At 37.2% G+C, this 17,094-nt stretch overlaps 5 protein-coding genes across 7 annotated transcripts in view; 4 read left to right on the top strand and 1 right to left on the bottom strand.

The window, feature by feature from the left end:
• Positions 1 to 13,134, top strand: part of LOC129567910 (anoctamin-10) — a 40,129-nt gene extending 26,995 nt beyond the window's left edge. Inside the window, exons 1-12 of one of the 3 annotated variants that reach the window (XM_055445281.1) lie at positions 8,351 to 8,491; positions 8,759 to 8,844; positions 9,520 to 9,588; positions 9,659 to 10,130; positions 10,200 to 10,545; positions 10,674 to 10,785; positions 10,869 to 10,978; positions 11,285 to 11,700; positions 11,758 to 11,881; positions 11,962 to 12,051; positions 12,111 to 12,647; positions 12,869 to 13,134. In XM_055445281.1, the coding sequence (XP_055301256.1) occupies positions 9,564 to 9,588; positions 9,659 to 10,130; positions 10,200 to 10,545; positions 10,674 to 10,785; positions 10,869 to 10,978; positions 11,285 to 11,700; positions 11,758 to 11,881; positions 11,962 to 12,051; positions 12,111 to 12,647; positions 12,869 to 12,940 (2,304 nt within the window). In that variant the 5' untranslated portion in view covers positions 8,351 to 8,491; positions 8,759 to 8,844; positions 9,520 to 9,563 and the 3' untranslated portion in view covers positions 12,941 to 13,134. Of the gene's footprint in view, positions 1 to 8,350; positions 8,492 to 8,758; positions 8,845 to 9,519; positions 9,589 to 9,658; positions 10,131 to 10,199; positions 10,546 to 10,673; positions 10,786 to 10,868; positions 10,979 to 11,284; positions 11,701 to 11,757; positions 11,882 to 11,961; positions 12,052 to 12,110; positions 12,772 to 12,868 lie in introns of those variants that run through there. The other 2 variants (XR_008687893.1, XM_055445282.1) reach the window with 2 other exon arrangements.
• Positions 36 to 1,139, top strand: LOC129567905 (cathepsin S-like). Its single transcript, XM_055445278.1, has one exon. The coding sequence runs from the start codon at positions 36 to 38 to the stop codon at positions 780 to 782; it is 747 nt and encodes a 248-aa protein (XP_055301253.1). The 3' UTR covers positions 783 to 1,139.
• LOC129567919 (eukaryotic translation initiation factor 3 subunit H) lies at positions 3,482 to 5,195 on the bottom strand. The gene is made up of 3 exons (XM_055445293.1): positions 5,043 to 5,195; positions 4,077 to 4,757; positions 3,482 to 3,965 (listed from the first exon to the last, which is right to left on the bottom strand). Exons 1-3 carry the CDS (start codon positions 5,124 to 5,126, stop codon positions 3,708 to 3,710), a joined length of 1,023 nt encoding a protein of 340 aa, XP_055301268.1. The 5' UTR covers positions 5,127 to 5,195; the 3' UTR covers positions 3,482 to 3,707.
• LOC129567913 (ankyrin repeat, PH and SEC7 domain containing protein secG-like) lies at positions 4,919 to 7,863 on the top strand. Its single transcript, XM_055445286.1, has 4 exons — positions 4,919 to 5,604; positions 5,678 to 6,300; positions 6,374 to 7,082; positions 7,169 to 7,863. The coding sequence occupies exons 1-4, from the start codon at positions 5,526 to 5,528 to the stop codon at positions 7,672 to 7,674; spliced, it is 1,917 nt and encodes a 638-aa protein (XP_055301261.1). The 5' UTR covers positions 4,919 to 5,525; the 3' UTR covers positions 7,675 to 7,863.
• A 616-nt stretch (positions 13,135 to 13,750) lies between the features above and the next one.
• On the top strand, positions 13,751 to 15,064 carry LOC129567904 (BTB/POZ domain-containing protein 6-B-like). Its single transcript, XM_055445277.1, has one exon. It carries the CDS (start codon positions 13,751 to 13,753, stop codon positions 15,062 to 15,064), a length of 1,314 nt encoding a protein of 437 aa, XP_055301252.1.
• The last annotated feature ends 2,030 nt before the right edge of the window (positions 15,065 to 17,094 follow it).

Below are 17,094 nucleotides of genomic sequence, written 5' to 3'. Positions count from 1 at the left end.
AAATCTTGTATTTTCATCAAAGATGACAAAAAATTATGCGAATATTTCACCGTTGCAGATTCAGATCTTTGGCAAAGAACATCAAACAATGTGTACCAAGTGGATCGAAAGAAGTACCCGCATCCTTTGACTGGAGAAAGAGTGGTGCTGTAACAGAAGTGGGAACCCAAGGGAACTGTACATCATGCTGGGCATTCACTGTCACGGGGGCATTGGAAGGTTTTTATAAAATTAAAACTGGAAAATTGGTACGACTATCGCAACAATTCCTAGTCGATTGTTCCGACTATACCCAAAACGCAAAAAAAGTAGAAGACAAATGTAAAATAGGCAATCATCCACCATTGGGATTGGAGTTTGTACAAAAAAACGGCATATGTCTAGCGGATAGTTATCCATACACTGCCAAGAGCGGTAAATGCGACAAAAGCATAAAACTCACCAAATTTTATGCAATTAGAGATATTAGGCAGGTTAAGATTCTTGATGAAGAAGCAATGAAAGAAGCACTATATTCGAATGGACCATTGGTTGCTGGCATGTATGTTCTGGACGGATCGACCGATTTGTACGCAGGAGGCGTATATTATGAAGAAAATTGCTTGAAAGGGGATTATCATGCAGTACTCATCGTTGGATATGGCCATGATGAAAAGTACGGAGATTATTGGATAATAAAAAACAGTTGGGGCACAGGTTGGGGCGAAGATGGGTATATGAGATTAGCTCGAAATAGAAACGGCCATTGTGGTATTTCATATACAGTTTACTTGGTTAAATGAATGTCCGATTCGATGGTTTTTTTCCAGAGGTTTTTCACCTCTGTACATGAAACCCAATTTAGGATAATTCTCACTTGTAAATTTACTCTTACGACAATGTAAAATTAACAAAAACTTTCAAATGAAACTCGAGTTTAAATTCGTACTGGTTTTTTCTTTATAGTTTTGTGTTCAACCGCCACATCTATTTGTTGCTTTGTTCTGAAATTCGTTGAATATGAGATTACTGGATTCAGTCGACGACGAAAGGACTATTCATTCCTTCCATATGTATTGAAATGATGATACCTTTCTGTGATGTTTACACTTATTTATTGTAAATTCATTTTGTTCTTTGTTAAAGCCATCCACGAGTTGGCGACTTAATATTCTTATCATTGAAATCAAATTTGAATTATTTATCAAATAGCATCAATTGCTCTAGTTACGTTTCAAATCATAGTCCATGTCAACTCAGTGCACTCTGCAATCAACATGGATCTGCCTTTACAGACGTAAAAATTCTCGTCAATTTATCTACCGGTATAAATTGAGCGACGACTTTTGCTGTCCTAGAGTCTCAAATTAACGCGTAATTAAACGCTTCACATAGCCTTTGTCCCTTGGAAACGTTTACCAAAGGTTATCTTGGACCGTTTGCCATAGACTAATATCAGGCATTTCCATCTTGGTTGCATGACTGTTTTCGTTTTCATGTTCCTACTATTGTGATAACTAAGGTGAACTATACTACTATTGTAACTCTGTTTCAGTAAAAATCCGTACAAATGAGTGAAATTTACTTGAAAAATCCGTACAAATCCGTACACTGAAAAAAAATTCCGTACAAAAATGCGGTACATGTAAAAAGACTGAAAATAAGTGATATTTTTATTTCTTGATAGTATGAAACACATTTAAATATTTCTCTTCTGAGATATCAATGAAAATAAATCAGAAACTCTCATCGATTGACATATTTAAATCTACAGTTTGATCTTGTTCCTCATTCTTGAAAGCATATTTGTCTTGAGCGAATTTTTTCTTATCAAATCTTGATTGCCTTTTAACATGTTGTAGAACTCAATGTACGAATAATCTAAGTTTGATTTCCATGCGAAGAAATATTTATTTTGGATTTACAAATCGTACAGTGAACCTAAATGTCATTAGTTTCACTTTTTCTCAAAAAATCATACTTCTTTTGAAGGTCTTGGTTGAACACACATTTTCCGCGCGACATTTCGTATTAAAAGACACACGAGAAAACAAGCAATTGTCTTTCAATCAATATGATCGATTTAGCTTCAGAGAGTGAACTCATTGCATCTTTCTTAACTACTCATAAGTACGAATAAATGGTTACGATTGACTTTCTGAATTATGATCGAAAAATCCAGAAACAAAATTATGATGACGAAAATATTTATATTAGGAGAAGTTGCCATGATTCGTTGACATGTTTGTTGACAACTCATGTTGCTTACATCATTGGTTTTCTGAAAATCGATTTCAGTTGCTCACACTATTAGATTTGAGTTGATGCAAACTTGTTTCATCGACGGAACGATTAAAAGAAGTTAAAAATTGAAAAACAACAGTAAAAACAATGATATATCAATGACTGGAATTGTTTGCATAAGTTCTGTATACATTTTTGATGTGTATATCACGAATTTAGAGATTTGGTTAAAGATTTTTTTTTTCATTTTGTTTAAATTCCGAAAATCCGTACAAATCCGTACAAAATCGGCAAAAATCCGTACCGGACGGGACATGAGAAAAAATCCGCGGAAAGACTGAAAAATCCGTACTGTCCCGCAAAAATCCGTACGGTTGGTCACCTTAGTGATAACCGCATAATTTACGAAAAGAGCCAGGTTTTTAACGAGGCGAGAACTGATAGTTATCGAAACCTATTGCTACTAATTGTTTATTATTTTAAATATGTAACAGTCTTGCACTCTTTTCCTGCCATACCTCAATCAAAACCCACATTATATTCAGCCAGAGATTGGCGGTGTTTAATTAAATAAAATAAAATAAAAATAAAATAAAATCCATGATTTTTGAATTTAAATGGAAAACGTTTGTTTCGATGAATTATTGAGGCTTCTTGTTCAGCACATTACTTGATCCATTTGGCAATGGGAAAGGTTAGTATAATTCATGACTTTATTTCGATACGCTTCGCTAACGTTTCTCATCCTTATTTCAAAGCCTGGAAATTTTGAATTAGTTGAAATTATCAGAGATAACACGAATTTACTATTATTCAAAGAAATTAAACTAAATATATGTGAAAAAAACAATTTACATGGGAAAAATGAATTTAAATTCTCAAATAGCATCAATGATGAGACCTTTGCCGAGTATCAGAACGAGAACCAGGACAAAACCGGAAATACTAAGTAATGTCCAAACAAAATTGAAAGTCAACCAAAATCGAAAAAAAGAAAATACAAAAAACACGAAATATGTAAACACCGTTACCGAATGTCAGATGAGAACATTTCAAGAATAGTTCTATCTATTCGTCACTCGATGTCGAAATGCGTTTGGACACGACTTTTTTTTTCTAGTCATTTAAGTATTTATAACCAAGACAAAAACAGACAAAAGTTTGACTGTAAGTCTCCAATAAATTTCATACAAACTGATTTTTCCAGTGACAGTCATGTTTCATGTAAGTTGTTCATACAAAAAAGACTTTGTACGCGTTCCATTTAAATACTTTTATTTTATTAAAAGAATTTGGAAAGAAATGAACAAACATATAAACGTTTCTTTCACTTTAATTTTTTTTCTCTGATGGATATTTGAATTGTTTACAATGTTTCGTGACATACAATGCCCGGGTAGTTGGTTTTCTTGTTATATTTCAATATTAGTTTCTTATTCGCAATTCAGATTAACACTCAATTTGTTCGCAACACGGATGTCGATTTAATTGTTTTGTGGTTGAGTTTTGGCGTTTTGCAGAGATTGCGTCATGTACAATTTGGCCAATGATTGTGAACAGAATTGTGAAATGTGTTGTGCATAGGTATTGACTTGTCCGGAAACGATCATCGAGTTCAATCTGGATGGTACTGGCAATGGGCGGAATGCCTTCAAAACTTCTTCATCTGGAACTACTGCTTCACCCTTATTAATACGCATATTATTTTCTTGTTGATTCTTAGCCAAAACACGGGTTTTGTCCTGTTGAAAATAAAGCCAATGATTAGTCAACGTATTCACCATGAGTAGGAGTTTGATTCGAAACAAAAGTTCCAATTGCGATTAAATCAAAATCAAACATTGATTGCTCACCATATCTTGACGAATGACAGCTTGTTGGTATTTGTTGAACTTGGTTGCTTCCTGATTGAGTTCGTCAACACGTTCCATCAACGACCGCAAATGATTTTCCAGCACCGATGCAGTGCCCAAGTCCAAGAAATGTGTACCAGATTCTTCTGGGATCAATTCACCGAGCTCGGACATCATGATGTTGGTCAACGGTGAGTTCTTGATGTGAATCGGCACTTCAACGAACAATTTTTCGTAGCTGATTTTCAAGTTTTTGAGTGCTTCAGCCGTGAAATCACCATCTTTGTACATGGCAATGGCTTGTGGTGTCAAACGGTATGCCTTCAAAGTGAGAAAACCGCGAGCCGATTTTTGTGTGTCATAGATGACAACGACCGATTCTTCGATGCTTGTCTGGTAGTGGTACTGCGATTCAAGCAATGGCAATGACAAGAAGTTACCAACATCGGCACTCTGGTACCATCCAACATGGAAATGGTCAACGTTAACACGACGCAAACGACGCATCATTGCCAATTGATATTCTTCTTCGTCCATTGTTTCGTCGCTGGTTTTTGGGAATGGGAAGCAGTTTGTGATTTCCAACTTATTGCCGAATGCCAAACCGAGCAAGGCCCCTTGTGCCAAATCCATATTGCTTTGCGACTCTTCGTGGCAATGCTTGACCATTTTCATAACAGCCTAGAAATTTGCAAAAATAAACATAAATAAAAATCATTTCCGCATCAAAACACATTGAACGCAATGGAAAGGTGAAGAAAAGTTGCATTTGGGCCGGAATTTTGGAATTTCCTAACCTATTTCAGGGAAGCCATTAGTTTGACACTCTTTCTATGTATGTGTAATGGTGACGAGTAAGCAGCGTGCAGCGTGTTCGTCATACAGCCGACACATAAAATTTTCAATGGCACGAATTTCGCAAAATTTTCACATTTCCACGCCAAACTTCAATTGATTTCTACTCACCAGGCCATCGCATTGCACCGAAGCGATGGTATTATCCGACTCCGGTTGGCGTTGATTTTGATTTCGGCGATTTTTTCCGGACATTGTTTCACGACTTTATCGCACTTGACAAGTAAAATGAAAAGACAGATCGACACTGTTGTGTGGGGATGGTTGACGTGAAGTTGTCCGCACAACAAACGCACGAAATGACGTACTAGATTTCGAAATCATTTTCGAAATTCAATTGACACATTGTACGATGTCATCTGCAATTGACTGTAAATAAATGAAACGAAGACATTCTTTGTGATATATCATAGGAATATAAACATAGAAAATTAAAATATTTTTCGATTTTTATCTCATTTCAAAGACGATTTGGTCGATTTTCCCGTGAATGCACGATGAGTTGAATTGCTTGGGATTTTTTTGCGCTGTGCAAATATCCCGCGATCCAAGTAAATATCATATTGAATTTTTTCTGAAAACAACATCACAACTATGAATAGCATTGGAGAGATTCTGTGCAAATATGTTGGATACAATGACCTCGAAAATGTGCAAAAGCTCTTAGATCAAGGTTAGTTGTGTGTTTATTTTTTCGGTTTCATTTGATTTTGAACTCGAATATTAAGTTCAATGATTTTGTTTAGGTGCAAATCCAACACAAACCGCACTTTGTGGACGTACGGCGATTGGAATCGCTTGTTTGAATAAACATGCTGAGGTGTTGAAGCTTCTCTTGAATGCATGTGCGAACTATGAACCATCACATTATGACTATGACACTGGGGAAAGTGAAGCGAAAAAATGGAAGCGACAAGAAAGAGATGGTGAACACACACCGGAAGGTATGGACGATTTGCAATGGGAAGATGAGATCGAACAACCACTACCTGAACCAGTCAAAGAGGACACGGTTGACGATGAATGGTCGGTGTTGTATCGGTATTATGCACGCATAATTGAGACGACCGGAGATTTACTGGCCAATGCAATCAGCATGCGAGATCCACATTGTTTAGATGCCTACCAAGAGGCACCACTTCATTATGCAGCATCCGTGGGTAGCTATGAGTGTTTGGAATTGTTGCTCAAACATAAAGCACCGATAAATGTCACCACCAGCACGGGATACACGGCACTTCATTTAGCCGTTGAGCAAACACGAATTGTCGATTTGTTGTTGAAATACAAAGCCAATCCGAACAAATTGACATATCTGGATCAGATGGCACCCATTCACCTGGCCACCAAATTCGATGCGGTTGAAACGGTATGAAATTTATTCCGAATGAAAAATGTTGAAATTTGCGTCTTAAATAAAAATTCAAATCAACACTCCACAGATTCAGCTCTTGAAAGCAGCCGGTGCTCAGGTGAACATAGCGACGGCTTGCGGTCAAACCGCTCTCCATTTGGCATCGGTGTACGAGAAATATGAAGCGGCTATGACGTTAATTCAGTGCGGGGCAAAGGTCAATGTGCAAGACGAAGAAGGAGTGACACCTTTGTTCACGGCGATCGTTGTGAATGACTGTCGAATGGCCTCGATGCTATTAAAAAATGGAGCAAGACTACTTCCAAGCCAGCACTTACTTAGTTTTACGATACGGAATCAGATGCGAGAAATGACACATTTACTGGTTGAAGCGGGTGAAAATGTAAATGGTCGTGATCCGATTGGTTGGACTCCATTATTACTTGCAATCCACAAACGTGATATTGCCACATTGGAATACTTGATTGATCATGGGGCAAAAATCAATGAGAATGCTTACGTGCTCAAGGAATTGCACGTGGCTGTGCAACAATCTGACTCAACCGAGGCGTTCAAGAGAATATTCCGGATTTTGATGAGACATGGCGTCGAAATTGATAGCCTAAATAAATGGGGCGAGACCCCTTTAATTTTGGCAATGCTCATGGAAAAATATCAAATTGCCGAATATTTGATCCACGAGGGGGCTAATGTTAACGCCGGTAGTTTCATCAAAGCCAGAGATTGTATGCTGTTAGTGCGAGAGTGCAATAACATAAATCTAATTAAACTTTTTGGTAAGATGGTCTATGCATTTTTCATTTCTCCGAGAGAAATCCGAAGGAATTTTTGGAATGACCCTAACAATTGTTCTCTTTTGCAGTAAATTCCGGACTGAAACTGATATGGTCAGAGCTGTTAAGCATTGTTAATAATCCAAATTCACACACAAATGAAATCCACAATGATAATCATCGTCAACGAAGGGACAACGCCGAACTGGAACACTCATCATCAGAAAACTGTGAAACGTATCTTATGCGAGTTTTAACCAATCCATTATCATTGAATCAGCATGCTCGAATCGTGATACGGAATCGTCTCATTGAAAATATGAAGCATCAACAGTTTGTTCGAGACTTTGTTCTATCAGATCCAAAATATCAATTAAATAGTACACTTGAATACAATAGTCCAAAATTATCAGCAAACACAAATACAATGGTCGCATCAGTACAGCATCGACGTCGAATGCAACAGCAGACCAGTTCAATTTTAGAATGCCTTATTTGGCAATTGGATGTACCGAGAATTTTACACTTTTATTTGTATGCATTTCCAGATGTGCCGCCCATGCCTGAAGACATTACGGTCTTTGTGAATGATTGAAACATATTCCATTTTTATGCATTTTTAGAGACGTGATGACGGGCCGAACCTTTTGTGCACGACCAATCATTTTTGGTCGCATTTTTAAATGGTCTAACTTTTAAGTGTGAACCATGTATAATGGAAACAGAAATCAATAGCAAACCGAAAAATGAAATACATCATAAACAGATCTATGAACAACTAAAATTCGTTTTTATTATTATTGGCATTTTTCTTTTTCATTGCGGCTGATTGCAATTTTCAGAAGAAACGTTTTATGGGAATGAAAAAGACCCTGGGAAAGATAATTGCATACGAAGTGATGCGTAAAAATATGGTAGGTAACAGAAATACGAATGGAACAGAATACCAATGTCAGATTGTCAGACAATTGAAAATCAGTAATTCAATGTCTCTGCCAAATCACTTGCGTATCATAAAATTTGATGATCATATCTGCATGATGGGCATGAAGTAATCGTAAAAATGTGTTTGCTAAGTAGCACTTGCGCAAATTCGGTTTTTATAGACAGCTGCAATGAGTCGTAATGATACGCTCCATCAACAACTATATGCTCTTCGGTCGTTCAAACGTCATTTGTTTGCCCGTCCAATGTGTGTACTGAGTAAACTGAGCTCATCGATCTGTCAAATCAGCTGTTTATCCGCATTGGCTCATCGTCGTCGTCGCACATCAATCGGTGTGTCTTGACAAACAGCGTCAGTCTCACAGCGTCGTCTCGAAGAAGAAACAAAATCCCTGTGTCAATATCAATAACTAGTTTAATTGATACAATTTACACGGTTTTGTACCTTTTTTTCAACAAAAAAAGATGTAAGTAAATCACATGTTTTATCAATCATCAAATTAGCATTGCATTATTCAAATCGTCGACTTTGTTTGTCGAAAAATGTTTCACAACTTGTTGTGCGAGAACAGTGTTCTCAGAACAAGCATTGAGTGTGAATGAAAGCAAAGCCTGTGTCAAACATTTTCTACACATATATTCGCGCCACAAATCTATTGAAATGTTAAGTCAAAAAATGTTGTATGATGCAAACTCAATTAAAAATAGAATTCATTTCACTTTTTTTTTCTTAGCTTAATTTTTGTAGGTTGTTGGATTTGAATAATTCGATATGTGCTACATGAGTTTAGTATCGTTTGTGACTTAGAGGCGGTCGCAAGTAAGTTTCAGTTGAAAAGATCAAAAGTGGTCGTTTATCCTTAAAATCCATTTTTTGTGTATACAAACGGCCGCATCGGAAAAGAAGGCCTCAAAAGAGGAATAATATTCATTACCGATTGAAATAATTAAAAAACAAAACAATCCGGGCGTAATTCGTAACAAAAGATAAAATAATCATTGCCGAATGCAAGCAAAAATATTTTCGAAACTCATGTGCAACGAATAAATTTCACCATAACAAAATCCAATGTTTTTTTTCTCTGTTTTTCATGACGCTGCCGTCTTACAGCTCGAAACGAAAACGCCACATATTCGCTGATTTATTTTTAATTTTTATAATCGTAAAATTAAAATTTGATGACGGTATGAAAGTGATTTCTCAGTTTGTCGATTGCTTGCTTTATTTCTCTCGTTCCCGAAAATTTCAACACAATAAAAATAAAACATTTGTCGACACCCGCTGTTCGCGTTGCAAAGCCGACACTCATTAGTCATTTTGATCAAGACGAATGTGTATAGCGAGTACGCGTCGCATGTTAATTGGCTGTGATTCGAACGGCTGTGTTTGGAATGAATGAGACTTATTTGATTCGAACATTTGTTTCACGAATATATTTCATTGTGAACAGAGTCTTGACCCATTTGGTTTCTTATTTATTGTGATCATTTGCAGGAATTAATATCTCGCTTTTTTCGCGAGAACCGGATCGTTGAGCCATGGAAGCGGAAAATATCAGCACCAGTAAGTCAATTACATTTGATTTGTTTGGAAAATGTTTTAAATAGAACTTTACCCTCTTTTTATTACGCAGAAGAAACCGATGATTCAACCGGCACAAAGGAAACGGCACCAAGGCCGGTGAAAAATAAAGCGAAGTTGATTTCACCACAGTTATTAGCGTGCAAAATCGAAACGAATACAGTTGTGATGCCGCCAGCTCTGCGACAGCGAAGTATTCAATTGCAAGCACTGCAAGCATCGCGCTCAAGTGCTGAATTACTTGCACCACAACAAGTTACAATTCAATCGGTTCAGAATGACTTGAGGCATCGGAAAAAGGCTGTCATTGTCGAAGATGTCAATCAATCGAGCTCAGCGGGAACCACAACTTCTGACGATGACAGCGGTTCTGATGACACCAATGGATATTTTGAATCATATTTGGTAATCGAATTCTCACCCAATATACAGAAGAAAACGCTACACTGGATCATCGATAAGATACGAACGAGAGCATCACGAGGAGGGGCCGGCCTACTCATCAAACGTGAGCCACAAACAAAGTAAGGACATAACATTCACATTGATTCATATTTTGGATAATAATTTGCTCATTCGTCATTGCTTGTTAGCCCTCATCGCGGTCTTATCATTCATGTGTCAGCAGAAAATTGCAAATTCTTACAAATAGCCGATGAGCTAGAGCTTATGAAACTAACACGAAGTGGCAGTATGAAGAATTTCAACATTTCTTGTTTAGCCGATTTCTTCGTCACCGATTCAATGGCCATCGATAACGTTCTCACACTGGCCGATAGGCAGATGATAATAAAGCATGCCATTGATAGCATAAAAGCGACCGAAATCGAAAAATTCATTCCGGGTTATGAACACTTGCTGCTTTATCAAGGTCAATCGCTGATAAACGCATGTATGGCCGAGGGACTCATCGTTAATATGTTTACATTACGTGATACAGTAAGTCAGCATAAAATTTACCATTTTTTTCGTTTATTTTTGGACATTTTTTTCGAGTTTCGTCAGAATAAATGGCGATTCCAAGGGAAAAACCACACATATTCAACGAAAATGTCGACTTATTGCAGGAATATTTGAAAAAACTGAAGCCATGGTACTCAAAGTCATTGAACTGGCAACCTATTAATCGAGTTCGTGATTATTTCGGTGAAAGCATCGGAATTTACTTTGCTTTTGTTGGTGAGTGATTGAAAAACATGCATTCCCATTGACTCAGGATTTTCAAATCGACTGTATTAAATTCAATTGTTGAAACGTTTCAGAATACCACACCATAGCACTCATAGTGCCTGCAATATTGGGAATCTTTCAATATTTCCTGGCTGGAAGCTATGTGCCATACTTCTGTGCGTTTTATGTCATTTGGATGATGGTACGTAATTGTCAATAGTGGTTCTCAGAGTGAGTCAGCTCGTCTACATAGAAGCGCTTCTCCGCAAGTAACGCGACTCGTTTGGAAAAGAAATTTGAAATCAATTTCAAATTCTTCAAGGGTTTGGTTTAATTTAAAATCAATGAGCCAACACTCTTTCGGATGAGCCCTTGTATGAAGAAAATCTGACCTGCCAGAGACGCAGAATAACTTCATTTGTGAATCTAGAACGATTGTGATTGCATTCATAATTGAAATTCGTCTGACTTGTTTCATTTTCACTCTTGTTTTCCTTTCAACCCGTAGCTCTTTCTCGAAATATGGAAACAAAAGTGTTCAGGCCTGGCCTACAAATGGGGTACTATCACAATGACCAATCTGGATATACCGCGCATTGGTTATTATGGGAAAATTGCACGAGATCCAGTTACAAGCAAACGACAACCGCAGTATCCCATGTGGAAGACATACGCCACAATGTATTGTATTTCATTGCCTGTGATCATAATATGCATGTTGCCAGCAGCATTTTTTGCACTCACCCAATTCTGGATGGAGGACAAAGTCTTGGCAATCGCTGGTCCAAATTCATACTGGTTATACCTGCCATCAATCGTAGAATCGATCATTGTCATCGTGTTTTCCATTCTATATGAAAAACTAGCGACTTGGTTGACGGATCTAGAGAACCATCGAACACAGGCTCAATATGAACGGCACAGGTAATTCTTGTGAAATTCGATCAAAACTGTGGATAAAAAATGATCATTTTTCGACAGAGTCATCAAATTGATCCTGTTGGAGTTCGTGAACAACTTTTTGTCGCTGTTCTACATAGCATTTTGGTTGGGAGATGTGAAAATGATCAGTAATCAGTTGATGACACAATTGCTTGTGTTCCAGGTAGGCATTTGGAATACAGAAAATCAAAACCGATCAATTCGATTCAAGACTTAAACACAATTTTGATCGTCTGATTCCAGATCGCACAAAAGTTCACGGGCACATTGCTACCATTGATAATGCCAAAGCTATATCGATTGAAAGATTCGCTCATGAACAGTTTAACATTGGTTTGTGTAGAAATTTAAAACGACTCAAATGAACACAACTAACACATCGACTTTTTCAGGTAGCGAAAAATGAATATGATGAATTGAATATAGTTCAGTTGCCAAAGGATGACCCTCGAATCGAGCAAAATGCAAACGAGAGTTCATTGCTCGAGTACGACAGTACTTATGAGGATTATTTGGAGATGTACATCCAATTCGGTTACGTTGTTTTATTCGCATCGATATCGCCTTTCTCGGCTATCGCAGCGCTCATCAACAACATCATTGAGATGCGGATCGATGCATATAAGCTCTGCTGTGTGTTCCGCCGTCCATTTGCCAAACGAGCTAAGAACACAGGAGCGTGGCTACTTGCATTTGAAGCCATGATTGTTATGTCCATCATCACAAACTGCGGCCTGCTGTATTTGCAGCCAGAGTTACGTGATTCGTCACGACCCAAGGAACTCATCGTCTTGGAATTTGTAATCGTGGAACACATACTACTTGCGATTGCGTGGGCATTGAATAAGGGCATACCGGATCGACCGTGGTGGGTACGAGTCGCCCTTGCCAAAGCGGACTACGAATCGAGACAAGCAGTCAAACGAGAAGTAAATATCCGTTGAAAACTAACAAAAACATGATATGGAAAACTGTGATAATTACGAAACACAGTCATTACACTTAATACCATTAAGTCTAACACGGATCCTAACAAAATGCTAATTTTAAGAGGTAAATTAACCAAAAGTAACTAAATCATTTGATTGACATGTGATATGGATCTATTCAGAGCAAAAAACGCAAACATTTCTCTTCGTTTTCTTTTTAGAATGCTCAGATCACCAGGAAGGTACTGTTTCGGCGATTTTACAGCCTTCGTGGACGGAATAAAGCCGATTAATTCCCGCTAAAATCATCGGATCTATTAACTTGATCATAGCTCGCGAAGATATGCATAAAATCTATTTATTTGTTAACTAATAATCTCAGCATATACAAACATAATTAAAATCAACGCATTTATGATATGAAGAATAGAGTAGCATCCCGTAAATCACTCTTTTTTGCAATAAAGTATTATCAAAAACACCAAAATTGGTTAATTTTATCGTATCATTTCCATAAACACCTTCAAAAAAGATATAAATAGAGAAAGTCAGGGCAAATTCTTCTGGAAGAATGATGTAATCATGTAATTCATTTGAAAATCGGCTCTCAAGCTAAAGTAATTTCGTTCTTATTCTAAAATACTTAATATGAACCAAATGGAAGCGTATTTAAATGGAAGCGCTGAAAAAGTTCTCCAAACTGTCAAACGAAATATGACAAATGGATCCTAATTACAAACACATACACACACACTGACCGTACCGTACCGTACACATAAATGTAAACTGTCATTTCATATACTCATGTCTGTATATACCTGTTGCAGTTTTCATAGTGTATCTCTTTCACACTTTGCTGCATGAGCATATTGTAAACAGTGCGACGAAATAAAATTCGACCCTACACACGAACACATATTCATTCCAAATGTTTTTACTCTCCATGATAGCAGATAGTTTTCGCTACTAATCATTCATTGTTTTCCGATCGTTTGTGTAACTAGCAATTATCATTCGCCCAGAAGAATTTGTGACCGAATATTTTCGTTAAGAATTGCTCAGTTCAACCGAAGTTTAAAAATTTAAATTTAAATCGGAGTAAAATGGCCAATATTCTACAAAACAACGCTGCTGCTGAATCAACTGCAAAGCTGTACCTCAACGAAAAGTTTGCTGACGTTCATTTTGTGTTTGATGTTGATGGCGAAATTCAGAAAATTCCAGCGAATAAATTAATTTTAGCTGTCTTGAGCTCTGTGTTTGAGGCCATGTTTTTCGGATCGTTGCCTGAATCAAAAGAGGTCAAAATTGTTGATGCATCTCCTGGAGCGTTTAAAGAGTTTCTTCAGTTCTTCTATTTGGACAAAGTGACGCTGACTATTGAGAACGTCGAAACCGTTGCCCGTTTGGCCGATAAGTACGACATTCTTGATTGTGTTAATGCATGTGCCGCATTCGTCGAAAGCCAATTGACTCTGGATAAAATGTGTTGGGGCTATCAATTGGCCATATTCCTCAAGAATAAGAAAATAATCGAGTTCTATGAGAAGAACATTAGCGAATCATCGAAGGAAATCTTTGCGTCGGATGGATTTCGTCGATGTGACGAGGAAACACTGGGAAACATTCTACGTTTGAATTTAGCATGTAGCGAGACCGATGTATTCAACGCTTGTGTGGAATGGGCTAAGAATGCATGCAAAGAAGATGGACTAGATGAAAATCAACTGGAAAACGTGAAAGCACAGCTCGGCAATAGTTTCAAATCGATTCGATTTGGGGATATGTCGATCGGAGCATTCATTAAAATCCACACGTCGTATAAAGACCTATTCACACCAGAGGAATTCCAAGACATCATACTCCAGATAACAAGCACTGAATATGAATCGAAACTATTCCAACAAAGTCCACGGTCATACACATGGGATAGTGCTAAAGTATTGCAATGTGACCGAGTAAAAGCAACCAACACATCTAGAGGCGTTCAAAGTGTTGAAATAGTTTCATTCTCGTCAAATCGACCAGTTTTATTGGGAGAAATAAGGTCCGCTAGCACATACTTCAACGGGTACATTTACAAGGGTGGCTTTGAAGCAGATGTGGCTGTCATTGAACTCGAAGATAACACATTCCATTCAACCGTCTTCCCAAAAATACTCTACAAAGGATCATTCAACACATGGGATAACAATCAGCTGAAGATGGTTTTGCCCAAACCCATTTTTATCAAGCCTCATATCATCTATGAAATCCACGTGAGTAAAATACAATCTGGTTATTCATACAGTGCAACATGGAATCCAGAAGTGAAGCTGAAAGACGGACTTAAAATCCATTTCCATCGCAATCCATCCCTCGGACATGACAACGCTTCAACTGGCTGGATTTCTGCTTTGATATTCAACAAAGTTTAAATAATACAATCAAAATGTTCACAAACAATTACTTGAATCGGATTGCATTTATAGAACAAAGAACTATGTACGAACAATATCCACTTTTTCATCATAATTTATATCGATCCAAATATCGTCAAATATAATAACATTGTTTATATATGCTTTTAGCGCAGTACGCCAGAAATCACCACAATATTCTTGAATTCTTGTTGTGAAATAAATGTCAACACAAACAGTTTAACATAACCCTACATCAGTTTTTTCAGAGTATAGAAATCGTGTTCCACTTTATTTGAAGCAAAAATATACGATACACTTTCAAGTCCAATGGTATGATGATTCATTTTAATGGTGGTTTTAGTTGTGATTTGGTTCTGGACTATGGAGTGCAAATTAGGTGATAAGGAGCGCGAATTTTGATGTGCCGATAATACTAATACTATATTAGAATCGGAAAACAAATTTAAACTTTTTTTTTCGATTTTTGCCTGTGTTGCGACCGTCTACATGGGAAGTTTGTATGAAAACCTCGGAACGCGGCTGCAATAACATTGGTTTATATGGTAAAATCTACACATGGTCAAAACTCGTATCTCCCCGCGGAATTCGGCAAAAATAATGTGTCCGTCGCTCCCAAATCCTTATTGTATACAAATTGATGACTTCTTATTGAGCCATCATTCAACCAGCTCCGAAGTTTCTATTCCCTCGGACGCCGAAAACTCATTCTTTCTCGCTCACACTTACGTGCAATTTTTACGTGTATTACAAGCTTAATCATATATTTGGTCATGATAACAGCCATATTTCAGTTTTTAATGTATGCTATATTAAAGCTTATGTTCACAGCTAAACAATAAGGCCAATACGATCCACCTATGATGTCCAGTTGCAAAGTTATGGCTCCCCAAGTGATGACATGTCGACTTTTTGCACTACTTTGGCACTAATCTTCACTTGAGCAGCCATAAGTGCCCAACCAGACGTCACAGGCGTGTGGCATTAGCCTTATTTTTCAGCTAAGAACATCAGCTTTAAAATGCCATACCGCTTGAACTGAAATATATCATCTGTCATGATATATATTTATATCTGTCATGACTCAATGTTCACCAAACCACCAAAAATTGGTCCAAAAACCAAATTTTTTCCATGAAAATGAATTTGTTTCCTCTCAAATATTAAAAAAACAGTACATTCAAGCTTATATTATCTGTACCAATGTTTGAGTAATTTTTAAAGATGTTTTTCAATGTATATGAGTGAAAAATTTGATTTTTGGGACCATTTTTCGAGGTTGTGGTGTACATTGAGGCAGATTAGACCATGACAGATGATATATTCTAGTTTAAGCGGTATGGCATTTTAAATCTGATGTTCTTAGCTGAAAAATAAGGGTATAAAAATAGGATACGCTGCGAGTTATGGTTGAAAAATGGTAAAAAATGGGCACTTTTGCGATTTTGAGGCCCTAGATGCATTTTTTGGGGTAAGCATTTTTTTCCTCCCATTCAATACCTACAACTTTGCTCAAGACACAAAAACAATATTCCCTACGGTTCACCGAGATATAACCTTGTGAAAATGTCGAAAAAGTGCTCAAAGTCCAGTTTGAGCCAAAAATACATAATTCCATAAAATGAAAAAGGTAGCCAAGTTGGCAAAACGAATGATGCAGAATTTCTAGTTTTGGTAAGTACTTTCAGCAGCGATACTCAAAACTTATGCCCGCATCGATGACCGATGTTGCACTGTCTTATGAATAATGGTATTTGTCCTTTTATTTTCTTTCTCTCTCTTTGTTGTTGTCCTAAATGCTAGTGTAAATGTAATGTATGTGAGGTACCAGAAAAATACACTATTCGAGGTTTTGGCCAAGATAAAATGCCATTATTTCGGAAAAATAACCCAAAAGAACCCTCATTTACCCAATATTTTAGTCAAAAATCAAATTTTTCATTTTTCTGTGTTTTGTCTTTTCTGCGTTTTTTTTTTCTGTGTTTTGTCTTTCTGTGTTTTTTTCTGCGTTTTTTTCTGCGTTTTAT

The sequence above is a fragment of the Sitodiplosis mosellana genome, unplaced genomic scaffold (genome assembly GCF_009176505.1).
Source record: "Sitodiplosis mosellana isolate CC-2019 unplaced genomic scaffold, AAFC_SMos_1.0 Smas_scaffold_13, whole genome shotgun sequence".
In the NCBI taxonomy this organism is placed as follows: Eukaryota; Metazoa; Arthropoda; class Insecta; order Diptera; family Cecidomyiidae; genus Sitodiplosis; species Sitodiplosis mosellana.
Note: the sequence above shows the minus strand (reverse complement) of the source record. Positions and strands in the feature narration are given on the sequence as shown.